The sequence below is a fragment of the Hordeum vulgare genome, chromosome 1H (genome assembly GCF_904849725.1).
Source record: "Hordeum vulgare subsp. vulgare chromosome 1H, MorexV3_pseudomolecules_assembly, whole genome shotgun sequence".
NCBI lineage: Eukaryota > Viridiplantae > Streptophyta > Magnoliopsida > Poales > Poaceae > Hordeum > Hordeum vulgare.
Genome location: NC_058518.1, coordinates 407,648,560 through 407,662,419, shown reverse-complemented (window position 1 = coordinate 407,662,419; position 13,860 = coordinate 407,648,560). Strand labels below are relative to the sequence as shown.

The 13,860-nt window shown below is 46.9% G+C and overlaps 1 protein-coding gene across 2 annotated transcripts; it reads right to left on the bottom strand.

Annotated features, from left to right (window-relative positions):
* Nucleotides 1-808: 808 nt before the first annotated feature.
* LOC123440851 lies at nucleotides 809-9,458 on the bottom strand. Of its 2 annotated transcripts, none has more exons than XM_045117397.1 (11): nucleotides 9,262-9,458; nucleotides 7,707-7,876; nucleotides 6,603-7,284; nucleotides 6,430-6,514; nucleotides 6,090-6,177; nucleotides 2,911-3,095; nucleotides 2,364-2,496; nucleotides 2,121-2,257; nucleotides 1,930-2,004; nucleotides 1,280-1,393; nucleotides 809-1,190 (listed from the first exon to the last, which is right to left on the bottom strand). In XM_045117397.1, exons 2-11 carry the CDS (start codon nucleotides 7,852-7,854, stop codon nucleotides 1,149-1,151), a joined length of 1,689 nt encoding a protein of 562 aa, XP_044973332.1. In that variant the 5' UTR covers nucleotides 7,855-7,876; nucleotides 9,262-9,458; the 3' UTR covers nucleotides 809-1,148. The 2 variants fall into 2 exon arrangements, with proteins under 2 accessions (XP_044973332.1, XP_044973339.1); XM_045117404.1 differs by having other exon boundaries at nucleotides 9,266-9,458.
* Between the last annotated feature and the right edge of the window lie 4,402 nt (nucleotides 9,459-13,860).

Below are 13,860 nucleotides of genomic sequence, written 5' to 3'. Positions count from 1 at the left end.
CTATGGATTATCACCGAGTAGCATTTTTTCCTCCAAATAAAATGAAATAACACAGCAATACTAAAAAAACGCAGCAAATGATATTTGGTGCCATTCGCTTCTCGACTGCAACATGGCCAAGAGTGTGTGCGTTGACGGATGATGATTCGTCGTTGCCGATCTCTGGAGATGAGACACCAGATGTGAAATTATGGCTAATTTGGGCTGAGCGAGGCTCTAAGCGGCAACAAGATTGCAAGGTCCTTGTCGCCCTTTGGGCTATCCTTTGGGCTATATATGTTGTATATGCTCAGCGGCGTGCTATCCACGAGCATAAATATCAGAGTCCTCTCTTAAGTCACTTGTTCATAAAAGCTACACAGATGAAATCACTAACCATGATTATATGCGGGGTCGACCAAGACCAGTCACACCTCACACCGCGATGCGCGATGGCTCCCCCAGTCAACCCATCATATGAAGCTGAATGGTAGCAAAGACGATGAACAAAGATGCGGCTTATGTTGTCTGCCATGATGAGCATGGGAGGTTTCAAAGGGCATCTGCAGTGGCATATGACGGAATCACTAATCCTGAAACCCTAGAGACTCTTGCATGTCATTTGGGAACTCTAGTCTACCAAGAATCTGGGAGGCCGCTGCATGATATTTCAACAAGCAGAGCACCTCTTTTGGTGTGCAATTTCTGCCATGAACACCGCAACAATGGGGAATATCATAGATTAGCTAGGTTGGCATATTTCGCATGATATGTATGGCTAAATTCTCCCCCTGAAAATTTATGTATCCCCATAAACCAAGATGCAGGCTTCAGGTGGCAGCGATCGCATTGCATGAACCAAAATGCAACAGACAGGTGAGTACCAAACTCGAAAGAACGTACTCCCTCCATCCCAAAATAAGTGACTCAAAAATGACTTAACTTTACACTAACTTTAGTATAAAACTGAGTCATTTTTGAGCCACTTAATTTGAGACGGATGGAGTAATATTTACAAAGGGGGGGGGGGGGGGGGTTACTACTGAGTCACACCGCTAGCCACTGAGAGCGGCTAGGGTGCGAGAAAACTACACAAGGTGCTTGCTTGTAGCTGTCAGAACTCAGAGGAACTTCGTCCCCAATCATCGCCTTGCACAGCCCTGGTAGTTCTAAAACCGTAAGGAGCTGCGTGCACGATTCACTCGGGAAACCTGCGAAACAAAGTTAATTGTATCACATAATGTCCAAGACTGGCGTATAGATGCTCAATTTTTTTAGTCCGTCGAGAGTGAGAACTTACAATATGAGACCTCCATTCCACTTCGCGTCCCTCGTTTACACCAAACTGAGGTTGTCCCCTGACATGATGGAATATATGAACAAGGACCGCAGCATCAAGAGCAGCATACTCTTTCTGTAGAAGGAGGCATGCAGATCTCTGTATTAGTGATGGCACTTTACATCCTTGGCACACAAGCTCAAACTTATTCAACCTAATTTGAGCTCACGATTCTGGCGGAGATTGGCTTAACTCGAGATCAAATAGAAAGCTTTGCTTGTACATAAGAAAGAAGGTGCTGAATTCATTGTAGCTTATTCCTGTTAGCCTTCAGATTCTACCAACTTACAGTTAAAATGTACAAACTTCACTTGCTCTCCCCCATTGAGTGTATTCAGGGTTTTTCCTACTTTTATATTTTCTCTGTGTAAAAAGGGTAAAAGTTGCAACAAGAAAATGTAGCTGTTTGCAAGAGAGAGATGAGTCAAACCTAGACAACTCATTCTTGACAAAACAGAGTACAGAAGCTCTGGGGACTCTAAAACTCGACAATGTCCAAATTATTAGAAACCGATCATACAAATGAAGGGGGCACCAGCTCATAAGGATTAAGGTCTTTACATGACTGCTATAAAGGAACGTGAGAAAAAAAAAGTGGGTGAATAACAGACCTGGTTCTGGCTGAGAGGCCGCTGCTCCCAGTCACTATTCCTCCGTGTCTTGTTCAGACCAGCTCCTAATATTTTCTGGCAGTATTTTCAGATATATAAAGGCACATAAGTTGTCATAGGCTCTACGATAGAAAGATGTCAAAATCAGCTGGATACCAGCTGAGTGTTACCGTTTTTAGATCATAAAGTACCTTTGACAACCCAGAGAGACCACCGGTAGTCTCTTTGAACAGCTTCTGGATATCAAGTAGCATTTCATAGGACTGGAAACATAACAATTCTCCATATGACTGTGTCAGCTGATGCAGATCACATTGCAGGTTATAGCCTGTTGTTTGCAATGGGCAAAATATTAGTCGTTTCATGCACAACAAGGAAACGTTCTTGAAAACAGGCATATGGCAGACAGGGGTAATGGATCATATTAACAGTACCCAGCTTTAGTATGTTAGATGAACACATGATTCGCCTGAAGCAGCAGTCCAATGCTTTAGGATCATCTTCATACAGCTTAATCAGATCAAAGATGAAAGCTTTCTTATCTGACGCAATTTGGATGATAGCAACCTGGAAATACAGATGAAACCTGTCAATGGAAGAACTAAAATATGAAGACAGATTAGAATGGGAATCTTCTTGCAGGAAAACTCAAAATATCACGGAAATTTAATAGTAACATAATAGGTCAAAAAAAGTTAACATTAGAAAATAATTAGCACCCCAGATGATCGCCTATGACATATTGTCACAACAGATGATGAGGTGAATGCATGAGCCACTAAATTCATGTGAAATAATCAGCCCATTTTACTCAACAATACTTTTTTTAAGAACACTAGGGGACGGTTTTGAATTTCCACATATACTACATCAAGAAAAAATTGCATCGTAGGCTTACACTATATTAGGGAGACCACGGTTATACAAGGAAACCAAGCAAACATAGAGGCGGGCAACGATTTGAACTAAGGCATCACTTACCTTATTTGGTCTGCTGCCTTTCTCGTAATTAGGTTTCCATTCGCAATCCACACCAATAATTTTACAAGCTTCAATATAACTTGTTGCACTAAGTAATCCTTTGACCTCATCAACCCAGACAATCTCTTCTAAAATCAATTTCTTCAGCTCTAAGTAGTCAGACTGACACATTACTTCTTCTGGAACTGTGTCATGCATAATAAATACACATCAAGAAGAGACATGGAACCAGTGGAATAAAGTTAGTTCCAGCATATGAAGTGTACTCTTTGTCTCTTTTTAAAACCAATATTCATATTAGGTCAATAAATTAGGGTGAGGGGGTGATGCTACACAACGGGATACCATCAGAAGTGCACTAAAAACAATTTAAACGCGAGAACATTCAATCAACTGAATTGAACGGCTCAACTAGCTACCAGTTGACCAGAGACACATATTATTCATATGCCATGGTCCATGAGATAGTATTATCCGAAACTAGAATGCATAAAATTCAGAGACTATATCACTCTCCTTTCGGTAACTTGTATGCTAACTTTGCATCCACCCGGCAGCTTGCATTCACGTTATCTTCAGTATTGGTGCTGCCTCCTCATTTCTTTGTACAAGTGAAAATGCTAATTCCAAATCCTATATACCTAAAAGAGTCATCCCCACTAACTTATTTATATCAACATGCAAGCATGCCACCTCACCATACAATTATGAATGGGATAAGACCCATCTCAACATGCATGGAAAAAGACCCACCACATAACTCAATGCTAATTCTAAATATTTATTGTTCTTTAATACAGCTTTTATAAGATAAACTAGTTAAGATGAATTGAATAATAAACTCACATGCCATATTGCCAAAGCTATATCATCCAAGAATCAATAGTTTTTTATGAAACTGTGCCTCAATTTGAAGATTATTGAATTGACCCTTAAATCTGTAGTTTTGTGGAAATGTGTACATTGTTTGCGAAATATACTCTTAACTGAATCATTGTACTGAGTAACTGAGTATTACATAATCCAAAGGAAATATTTTTTCGAGAAAGCGCAAAGGACCTTTGCGTTTCATTATATTGAAAAGATAGAGTTTGTTACAATCCTCCTAGGAGGCAGGATACAAGCATTCTAATGCTACTTAGTGTACATCCCATGTCTGCGGTAGGATAACCCGAAGCCCTTTGGCTCCAGCCCGTGCCCATAAGATAGCCTCCTCCTTGATTTTTGACATTAGTGCAGCAATGGAGGGTTGTGCCCTGTCAAACACGCAATCGTTGCGGTGCTTCCATACCATCCATGGTAGGAGCAGGGTGATGGATGCCATCCCTTTCCGCTGTGGGTGGGGGGTGTTGTGTCGCGCGCGGTTCCACCAGTCCAGCAGCGAGTCCTCCTGGTTGGGGCATCCTACTGGCAATCGAAACCACGCGAGGACCTCGTGCCAAATCTGTTGGGTGAATGGGCATGCAATGATGATGTGGTGGATAGTCTCAAAGGCATGGTCGCATAGAAGGCATCGTGGATGGTGCTGCAGGCCGCGACGGGCGAGGCGGTCTGCAGTCCAGCATCTGTCCTGCTGCGCAAGCCAGAGGAAGAACCTAACCTTTGGCGGCGTCCATGCCTTCCATATCATCTTCCAAGCAGGGCAGGTTACCGATCCATGGAACGTGGCGAGGTAGGCAGACCGTGCTGAGTATGCGCCCGCGGAAGTCCATTTCCATATCAGGCGGTCAGGTTCGTCGGTGAGGATGGTGTCCGCGATCATCTGCCAGAGCTGGAGAAACTGCCCCATCTCGTGTATGCCAAATATGCCCTGGATGTCGCGGGTCCAGCTATTTCCATGTTGACCTTGTGCCACCGTCCTCTGCTTCCGCCGTCGCTTGGGGCAGCAGGCGTATACCAGTGGCGCGATCTCACTGATTGATCGCCCCTGGATCCAGCGATCCTCCCAGAACAGGGCCATCTGCCCGTTTCCCAGCTCCATGGTCGTGGAGGCAAAGAACAGCGCACGCTCCGTGGCTGAGAGCTGAAGGTCGAGCCCAGCCCATGCGCGATCTATGTCTGTTTGTGAAAACCATAGCCATCTCAGCCTTAATGCAAGCCCAGCACGCTCAAGGTCGCGTACGCCTAAGCCTCCAAGGGAGATAGGCCGGCATACGCGTCGCCAAATGACATGGCAGTGCCCTCCCTTAGCTTCGGCTCTTCCAGCCCATAGGAATCCTCTCTGTATCTTCTCGAGCTGCTTGATGACTCGCTTGGGCGGGGCGAGCACGAGGAGCTGGTGGATGGGGATCACGGCGAGGACTGACTTTACCAACGCGAGGCGGCCGGCGCGGTTTGTGAGGTGCGCCTTCCATGCCGGCAGTGCATCGGCAGTCCGGCTCACGACCGGTTGCAGCTGCGCCGCAGTGGGTCGTCGCACCGTGAGCGGGATGCCGAGATATGTGATGGGCAGTTCTACGATTGGGCATCCCAGGTGAAGAACGATCGGTCCAGCCTCTTCTTGGTTGCAGCGTAAGAGTGTTGCGGAGCTCTTACCAAAGTTGATGTGCAGTCCTGACACTCGCCCAAACAGTAGCAGCATCTCCTTGACTGCAGTAATGTCGCATCGCACGGGGTGGCAGAATAGCATTACGTCGTCCGCGTAGAGGGACATCGCTGGGATGGCGCGACGTGGATGTAGCTGTTGTAGGATACCCAGATCGACAGCGCGCTTGACCAGCCTTCCCAACACGTCGACGGGGAGGACGAACAGCTGCGGCGATAGCGGGTCACCTTGGCGAAGCCCGCGCCGGTGCCATATGGGAGGGCTAGGCTCCCCGTTGACGAGCACCCTAGTGCTTGACGAGGATAGCAAGATTGCTAGCCACTCTAGGAATCTATCTCCGAACCCGAACCGGCGCAGCACCTCGAACAAGAAGGGCCATGCTATGGAGTCGAAGGCGCGCTAGGTCGAGATCCAAAGGAAATATGAGCTGAGTGTCTTTTAAACAGATAATTCAAGCGTAAAGGTGATTATAGAATAGAAGCTAGGTGTTAAATACTACACAGAATAGATAGAAAAAGGGTGTTAGCTTAATGTTGGATCAATAACATTATAGCTCTCTATAGAAGTAACCACTAACCAGAATTTAGCTCTATAGCGTAATATTGGATCAATAACATCATAGGTGTTAGCTTACCCAAAGAATTGACATAACCTTCTAGAGAGTAACGTTCGCAAAGCTCGTCAACCTTCTCTATATAGCCAGCTTCCATAGCAAGATATACCTGTGCACAACATAACAATACAATACAATTACTTTTATGATACGCAAAGATTGTCAGCAAAAGATGCATTCTATTCCAACTAAAGTATATAGTTCCAAAAAAAGTAGCCGAGCAAAAAGGTAATGGTGTATGGGAAGCAATGTATTAGTAAAATGAAATCCGAATTTCTGTTGATACAAATAGCATAATGATCTAGGGCATGTATAAACAGCAAACACGTCTAAAAAGACTGATAAGATGGATGCAAGTTACCAGGTATTCCATCAACTTTGTATCCTTCTTGGCACGGACTTCTGCAACATCCCAGCACCCTTTCTCTGCTAGCTTCTTTAGTGAACTGCAAATACAAAAGACCTCATAATGATTCTAAATAACCCTAAACCAATATCCTATACTCACTTCTCATTGAGCAACAGGAAAGTCACCTCTCTTTATACAAATAATTAACATCTGGAAACTCTTCTGCAAGGTCATATTGTTTCACCAGCGCATTTGCGCTCTTTAGCATTTTAACATCTACATACTTTTGAATTATCAAAATTATCATTTCTTTTCCCATGAAAGCTGCCCACTCCTCTGCTGCCTTGTATTGCTTACTTCCAATCAGTTCTATGAGAAATTTCTCGTCACAGCATTGGATGGAAAAGCGTGTTATCAGGGCCACAGCAGTCACATATGATTCTGATTGCATAAAGCACTGTACATGCTGTTTAAGATGTTCTCTTGCTGCCGCTAGATCTTCATCACCCAACTCTGAACCACACAAAGCATGGGCCATATCTTTCAATTCGATATCAAAAGTCTCAAGGAGCTTTACCAGTATGCGTTCTTCATGGGGTACAACAGAAGCAAGGATATCAAGAACAAGCCGGGCAGCAAGACACTTTGCATCAATAAAATCCTTCTGTACTGACTCCACGGACTTCAAATGCCTTAGAGAAGATATCAACATGTGGCTGAACCCTTCAGCATGACTTTGGCCCAACAAAGGTATAATGTACATGCATTGGACAATGTATGTGAATGGGCCTGGCTGAGGAGCATTATTTAATGCCCTTTTAACCTGCTGCTGAAGGATCCTGAACTTTGCGGTTGCTTTGAGGGTTCCTAAATTAAAGCTTACAAAAGGTCAGATGCTCAGAGCTATGAAAAGCATAACAAATAACATAAACGAGAAGATCAAGGATCAAATAGACATGAAAGAAAAAGGTAATAGCACATCTGTGACAGAGTAGGTAACTACAAAATTTGGCTACTCATAAATTACGAAGAGTTTGGAAAGCAAAGGATTCAAGACTGTGCGCTATATTATGATGGCAAAGTTTACCTCATCCCAATTACATATTGCGCAGGGGCTATACTTTCTAACACAAGTTCTGTTTGTTTTGGAAGGTTCTATTTTCATAGTTTACAGAACAAGTTGTGGCGGGGCTTAGAAAAAAATAATCAACAGATAAATAATGAATACCGAATTACAGAAGCATCACATTCATGGAAATTGAAGGATAACATAAAGGAAATAAGTATACCATAGAAGTAGCAGTCCTTCAAGAGATACATAAAAGTAGCTGCAGAAACATGTGACAGATCAGAAAAGGAATGTAAGCATATGGAGCGATGTTCATTCTTTTGATTGCTTTCACAGGCTTCCTGCGCCCTTGCCTTAAGACGACCCATAGTTCAATGAATCATGCCCAACCTGTGCACCAAAGAAAATATGCCAACTTAAATTAACATAAAATGAACTATTTCGAAGATGAAAATAGATAAGAACAGATCATAGGTCTTTAATTTGCACGGCCATGTCACTTACCCTCTCGAACTTGAGAATTGCACACTTAAGCCTCCACAAGTGTAGAAGTGGGTAAATGCAAAATAGAGGACTAAACTGAACTAAGGTAGTGAGTAATGATCATGTGGCACTTGGATCCTCCTATTTAAACTAAAATTTGACCATGCAATTGCTCATTAAGATCAATCGAGGGCTCGTAAAAAATTATCCAAACATATGCAAAAACGTCTTCAAATCCAAGAATATTTTATTCTCCAGTGATCTCAAATAATGATCACACGGAGATTTAGACTGACCTATGGAATCATGTGACTCATCCTCATGTACCTCTAATAACCACGATTCTTGCATTTGTTTACCCAGTTGTACGGGCTTAACTGAATGTGAAAAATTCAAGTCCAGGGGCCGAAGTGACATGCTGGTGCAAGCGTTGGCACATCTTCAGTAAACAAGAAGCGCACAAGAGAATACTATTTTAGATCCCCTGCCTTAATGTCAAAATCACAATAAACTGCCGCTCCCTCCGTCCGGAAATGCTTGTCGCAAAAATAGGTAGGAATGGATGTATCTAGAAGTAAAATTCGTCTAGATACATCCATTTCTCCGACAAGTAATTCTGGACGGAGGGAGTATTTTAGATCCCCTGCCTTAATATCAAAATCCGTGAAACAGGATCAAGATCATCTTAACTAAAAAAAAATATTAAGAGCATGTTATCGGTTTCAGAGATTCCTAGCTCCCAGCAGAAGTTATTTCTTCCTGCAACCACTACTAGGACAAGGATTCCATTGAGCTCCTACTAGGATCGCCAATTCGACAGAAACCATATTTCCTCTCTGTTCCAATCCGTTGGGAGCCACTTCAGGTAAAAGTAAAGCATCAAGCTCGTTGGTTGATTAGATAACGGTAACCAGCAAAGCTGAGCACACGTAATGCGCTGCTGAAAATCCTGAATCAGCACCAACATCGACCACTCATAAACGAAGCAGTGGGGTGTACATTTTGTCCCTCACGCAACCCCCAATCCGAAACTCATTTTTCTGGAGGCACAGAATGGACACACAAACGCAGGAAAGAAAAAAAAACTTGCGGCGGGGAATCAGAACTCACGTGAACTCAGGGGGTAGTGACATACATACATCTAGAGAGAAAACTACTACAGTAGTAGCCAAGAAAGTAATAAAAAAAGAAGCGAACTCTCGTTTCTAACGCTGGGGAACTGCATAGGAAGGACACATAATCTCGCCCTGGATAAGAGGAGAAGCCGAAGCAAGGGTGGGAAAATGCGATACCTACGCAGGTCCCGGTCAAGCTGCTTCTCCGCGTTCTCTTTTGGGGGTTGGGAGATTCCTGGGGCCGCCAGATTCTAGGGTTTGTGGCTTTGGAAGGGCGAAGGGGAGGGGAGCAGACGCCGAACCGCACGAAGGGACTCGGGGGGCGAACCGAACGCCAGCACGGGAGCGGCACAACGCCTCGGCCCTCTCTGACTTGACCTCAGGTTTCCCTATTCCGCTGTCCTGTTGTGTTGCGCTGGCGCTGGGCTGCTCGTGTTTCTGCAGCCTTTTCCGTCCTTTATTTTTAGAAAAAGTTATTCATGCAGAATTAGGTGCACACAAGTGCTCACATAGGACATGGCAAAAAAAAAATGAAAGATCCAGCGGCTGGCTGGCATATATTAAACGAAGCAGGTAGAAAGCGGGAATACAACAAGGTGGGTGCGATCCAGAACGGATCAATGGAAAAAATCAGAAGAAAACAAAAAAATTGGATACATCCGTCCCCGTAGGGGGGAAACAAACTACGTGACTACTCCCGTTGGCTCCCCGAAAGGATGCACGAGGCAGGCCGCTCCTGCCTGCCTCCAAAGCTCCATGGTATCTTGTATAGAAATTGATATGTTATTGACGGCGGGAGTCTTCACTCTGAAAATGCAGTCGTTTCGCTCCTTCCAGATTTGTGATAATATAATCACAATCATAGACCTAATCCCTTTCTTGTGCTCTCGCCTGGCTTTGCTTATCATGTCCATTATGATATCCTGTGGTGTGGTCCTGTCTTTCCATACCGCTGGGTTAAGCGAGACACGGCCGTTTCTGGCCGACGATAGTGTCCATACCTCAAGCACCTTCGTACATTGCCAGAACAAGTGTTCTGCCGTTTCCAGATTTCGGAGGCAGAGCTGGCAAAAGTACCCGTTTGACCATCCCCTCCTCTGCAGGCGGTCGTTGCACCATAGCATGTTCCTCAATAGCAGCCAGTAAAAGATTTTTAGTCTAGCAGGTGCCCAAGAAGCCCAGATCAGCTTTCTAAAGGGTGATCTTGTGTGCCCCTGGAACTGGGCCTTGTACGCTGAGCTGGCGGAGTATATCCCTGACGCCTCGTGTATCCAAGAGATGTTGTCCCTGGAGTTTTCCTGGAGGTGAGGCCGTGAAGTTTGCAACCATCTATGCAGCCTAAGCGTCTCTGCCCAAATGTGAGCATTGTCGCCGTGGGCAAGGTCCTTTATCCATGTGTCGTTATGGAGAGCCTCTCTCACTGAACGGTTCTTTTTTCTAGAGTGTTTGTGCAGCGTTGGAAATTCCGTTTTAAGGTTTCCTGCTCCCGTCCAGGAGCAGTGCCAGAAAGAGGCAATCGCCCCGTCTCCTAGTGTAACCGCCGTAGAGGCGTAGAATAGGTTCCTATCGCCGTCATCGCATGGTAGTTGCGAGCCAATCCATGGTCTGACTGGGCTAGTCCAAGACAGCCATAGCCATCTCAGCCTAAGAGCCCTGCAGAATCTTTGCAACTCCAAAATCCCGAGGCCTCCGTTGTCGATCGGCGAGCAAACCCCAGGCCAGTTGACCTTGCATTTACCCCCGGTGATTGGGTCATCTTGTGCCCAAAGGAAGCGCCTTCTAGCCTTATCTATGTCGTCTAGGAATTTCTTCGGTACTCGGAGCACAGCGAGGGCAAAAGTCGGCAGAGCGGTGAGGACGCTGCGAACTAGGACTCGTCTGCCTGCGATGCTCATAAGCTTCCCCTTCCAGCCAGCGAGCCTGGCCCTAATCCTATCAAGGATGTATTGTATGTGTACTAAGCGGAGTCTAGCTATCGTCAAGCGCAGACCTAGGTACCGCACCGGGAAGCCTACTGTCTGCCCTCCGAAGTTTGCAAGGACGTCGCCGAGGTTGATGTCGTTGCAGCGTATGGCGGAGACTGTCGACTTGGCGGGGTTTACGTGCAGGCCCGTGGCATGGCCGAAGTCCCGCGGTAACTGTAACAGGGCGTCGATCTCCCCCTTGTCAGGGTTGGCGAAGATGACCGCGTCGTCCGCGTAGAGGCTAACTCTCAGCGTGATATCTCTTCCTGGCAGCGGCGCTAGGATCTCTAGCTGCGTTGTTGCCTGTAGTAGCCTATGCAGCGTGTCGATGACTATGATAAACAGTAGGGGTGATAGAGGATCCCCCTGCCTGAGCCCTCTTTTATGTCTGAACTTCCGGCCGATGGCGCCGTTGAGGATGACTGCCGATGTCGCGGAGCTGAGAAGAAGAGCTATCCAATCACGCCAACGCGAGGGAAAACCTAGCCGCTGGAGGAGCTCTATCAGGTACTCCCAAGATACGTTGTCAAACGCTCTGGCGATGTCGAGCTTGAACATCAGCGCGGGCCTCTTCTTTCGATGTAGCGAGCGTACTGCGTTTTGTACGTACAGGAAACTATCTTGTGTTGACTTGGAGCTCAAGAAGGCAGATTGCGCCGGGGAGATGATGCTGCTAATGACCCCCGTGAGTCTGGTGGCTAGAACCTTGGCGATTATCTTAGCTACTGAGTGGATTAGGCTGATCAGTCGGAAATCCTGCACCTTCAACGCGCCTTCTTTTTTTGGAAGGAGTACAATCATGGCCGTGTTTAGGCTGCCAAACTCGCCCCTGGCCAGGTGGTAGAAACTATCGAAGACTTCCATGATGTCCTGTTTGATGGTAGCCCAGCATGCTTTGTAGAAAGCACCTGTGAAGCCATCGGGGCCTGGTGCCTTCTCCGATGGGGATGCCTTGATCGCCTCCCATACCTCTTCCTCCGTGAAGGGGTTGTCCAGGCCTCTATCCTGTACTGACGGCATGTCGTGCCTGTCCCAATTTATGGCCGTGTGGCGATCTACCGTGGCCCCTAGATGGTTGCAGAAGTGTTGGTAGATGGCATCTTCTTTGTGCTCGTGCGTTGTAGCTATCTCCGGTCCCACTTGAAGGGAGTGTATGAAGTTTTTTCTTTTCCTTGCTCTCACCTTGGCGTGGGAAATTTAGTGTCTGCGTCTCCTAGCCGTAGCCAGGTGAGTCGGGATGCTTGCCGTTGGCGGGCACGTTCTAGAGCCGCTAGGCCTAGTAACCGGAGCTTGAGAAGCCTTCTTAGGTTGAACTCGGCGTCCGTGAGGATGCGTTGTTCTTGTGCTACATCTAGCCTTAGAACTATCTCTGTTGCCATATGGAACTGGAGCTTGGCATCACTGAAGAAAGCTTTGCTCCAGATTTTTAGGTCCCTGGCGGTGCGTACCATCTTAGTGTTCAGCCTTTGGAAGGCGTTGGTGTCTTGTACTGGCCTATTCCATACTATAGCGACCGTGTCGTGGAATCTGGGGAAAGCCGCCTAGAAGTTTTCGAATCTGAAGATCGCCGCCCTAGGTACCGTGCTGGTGTCGGCTAGGATCAGAGGATAGTGATCAGAGGTGGCCGAGGCTGCCGCATGAAGAGAAGCCGATGGAAACAGTCCTTCCCATGCTTGGTTGCAGAAGAACTTGTCTATGCTCATCTGTGTGGGATTTCGACGCTCGTTGCTCCAGGTGTATCTACGGTTGTTGCATCTGATCTCTCTCAACCCTGCCGTATCTAATGCTGATCTGAATCGGCCCATGAGCCTGCGATTCAGATTGAGGTTGTTTTTGTCCCGTGCCTCGTAAATGAGGTTAAAGTCTCCGTTGATAAGCCATGGCTCTGATGCGGGCGGAGCAGATCGAGAGATCTCCAAGAGAAATCTATCCTTTCTTGCGTCGTCCGTCGGCCCGTAGACCGTTGATGGCCAGAAGCTATCTCGTTGGCCCAGCAGACAGACCTTAGTCGTGACTGCAAACTCTCCTACGGCGTGGGAGGTTACGGTAGCAAGGTCTTTGTTCCATAGTATGGCGGCTCCCCCGCTAGTGCCGATCGCCGGGAGCGCTATACAGCCGGAGAGGGTTTGTCCTCCTAATTCACGAACTAATTCCGGAGACCAAGTCGAGATCTTTGTCTCCTGTAGACATAGTATGGCGGCACGGTGTGCTGCTGCTATCTCCGCTACGGATGCCCGCTTTGCCGGGTTGTTTAGGCCTCGAACGTTCCAACACATGATCGGGCTTAGTGGTTCACTCATGGAGAAACAATGGCATACTACGGTGGCAAACTCTACTTGGCCTCGGGCCCATAACGAACACCGCCAACTTAGCAAGGGATCGCTGGCACCCACCCTTAGGCCCAAAAGTGTGCCAGCGACGACGAACAGCTAACCCTCTATCCTGAGAACTAGAAATGAAACCTAACTCTAGCCGATCTGCGACCGGTCGCCACCGTAAGCTGTTAATCAAGACTACTACCATGATCACACTATGGCCTCCTCGGCGATCCCATCATAGCCAGCCATCCACGCCATGATCCGAAGCGCCTCGCCGTCCAGGCGAGTGAGCTTGGCGATGATCGCGATGTCGCTGTCTGTCAGAGGTTCCTCGAACCGGTGCAGTGGTGCTTTCGCCACTTCTGCCGTCATCTTCTCCTTTGGCCCTAGAAGCCCCAGCTCCTTCACGATGCGGAGGGGGGCTCTCTTCGCCACCGGTACTGTCGAGCCGGCCGCCGCCTGCCTGGCACTATGGTGGGTAGGTGCCGAAATGG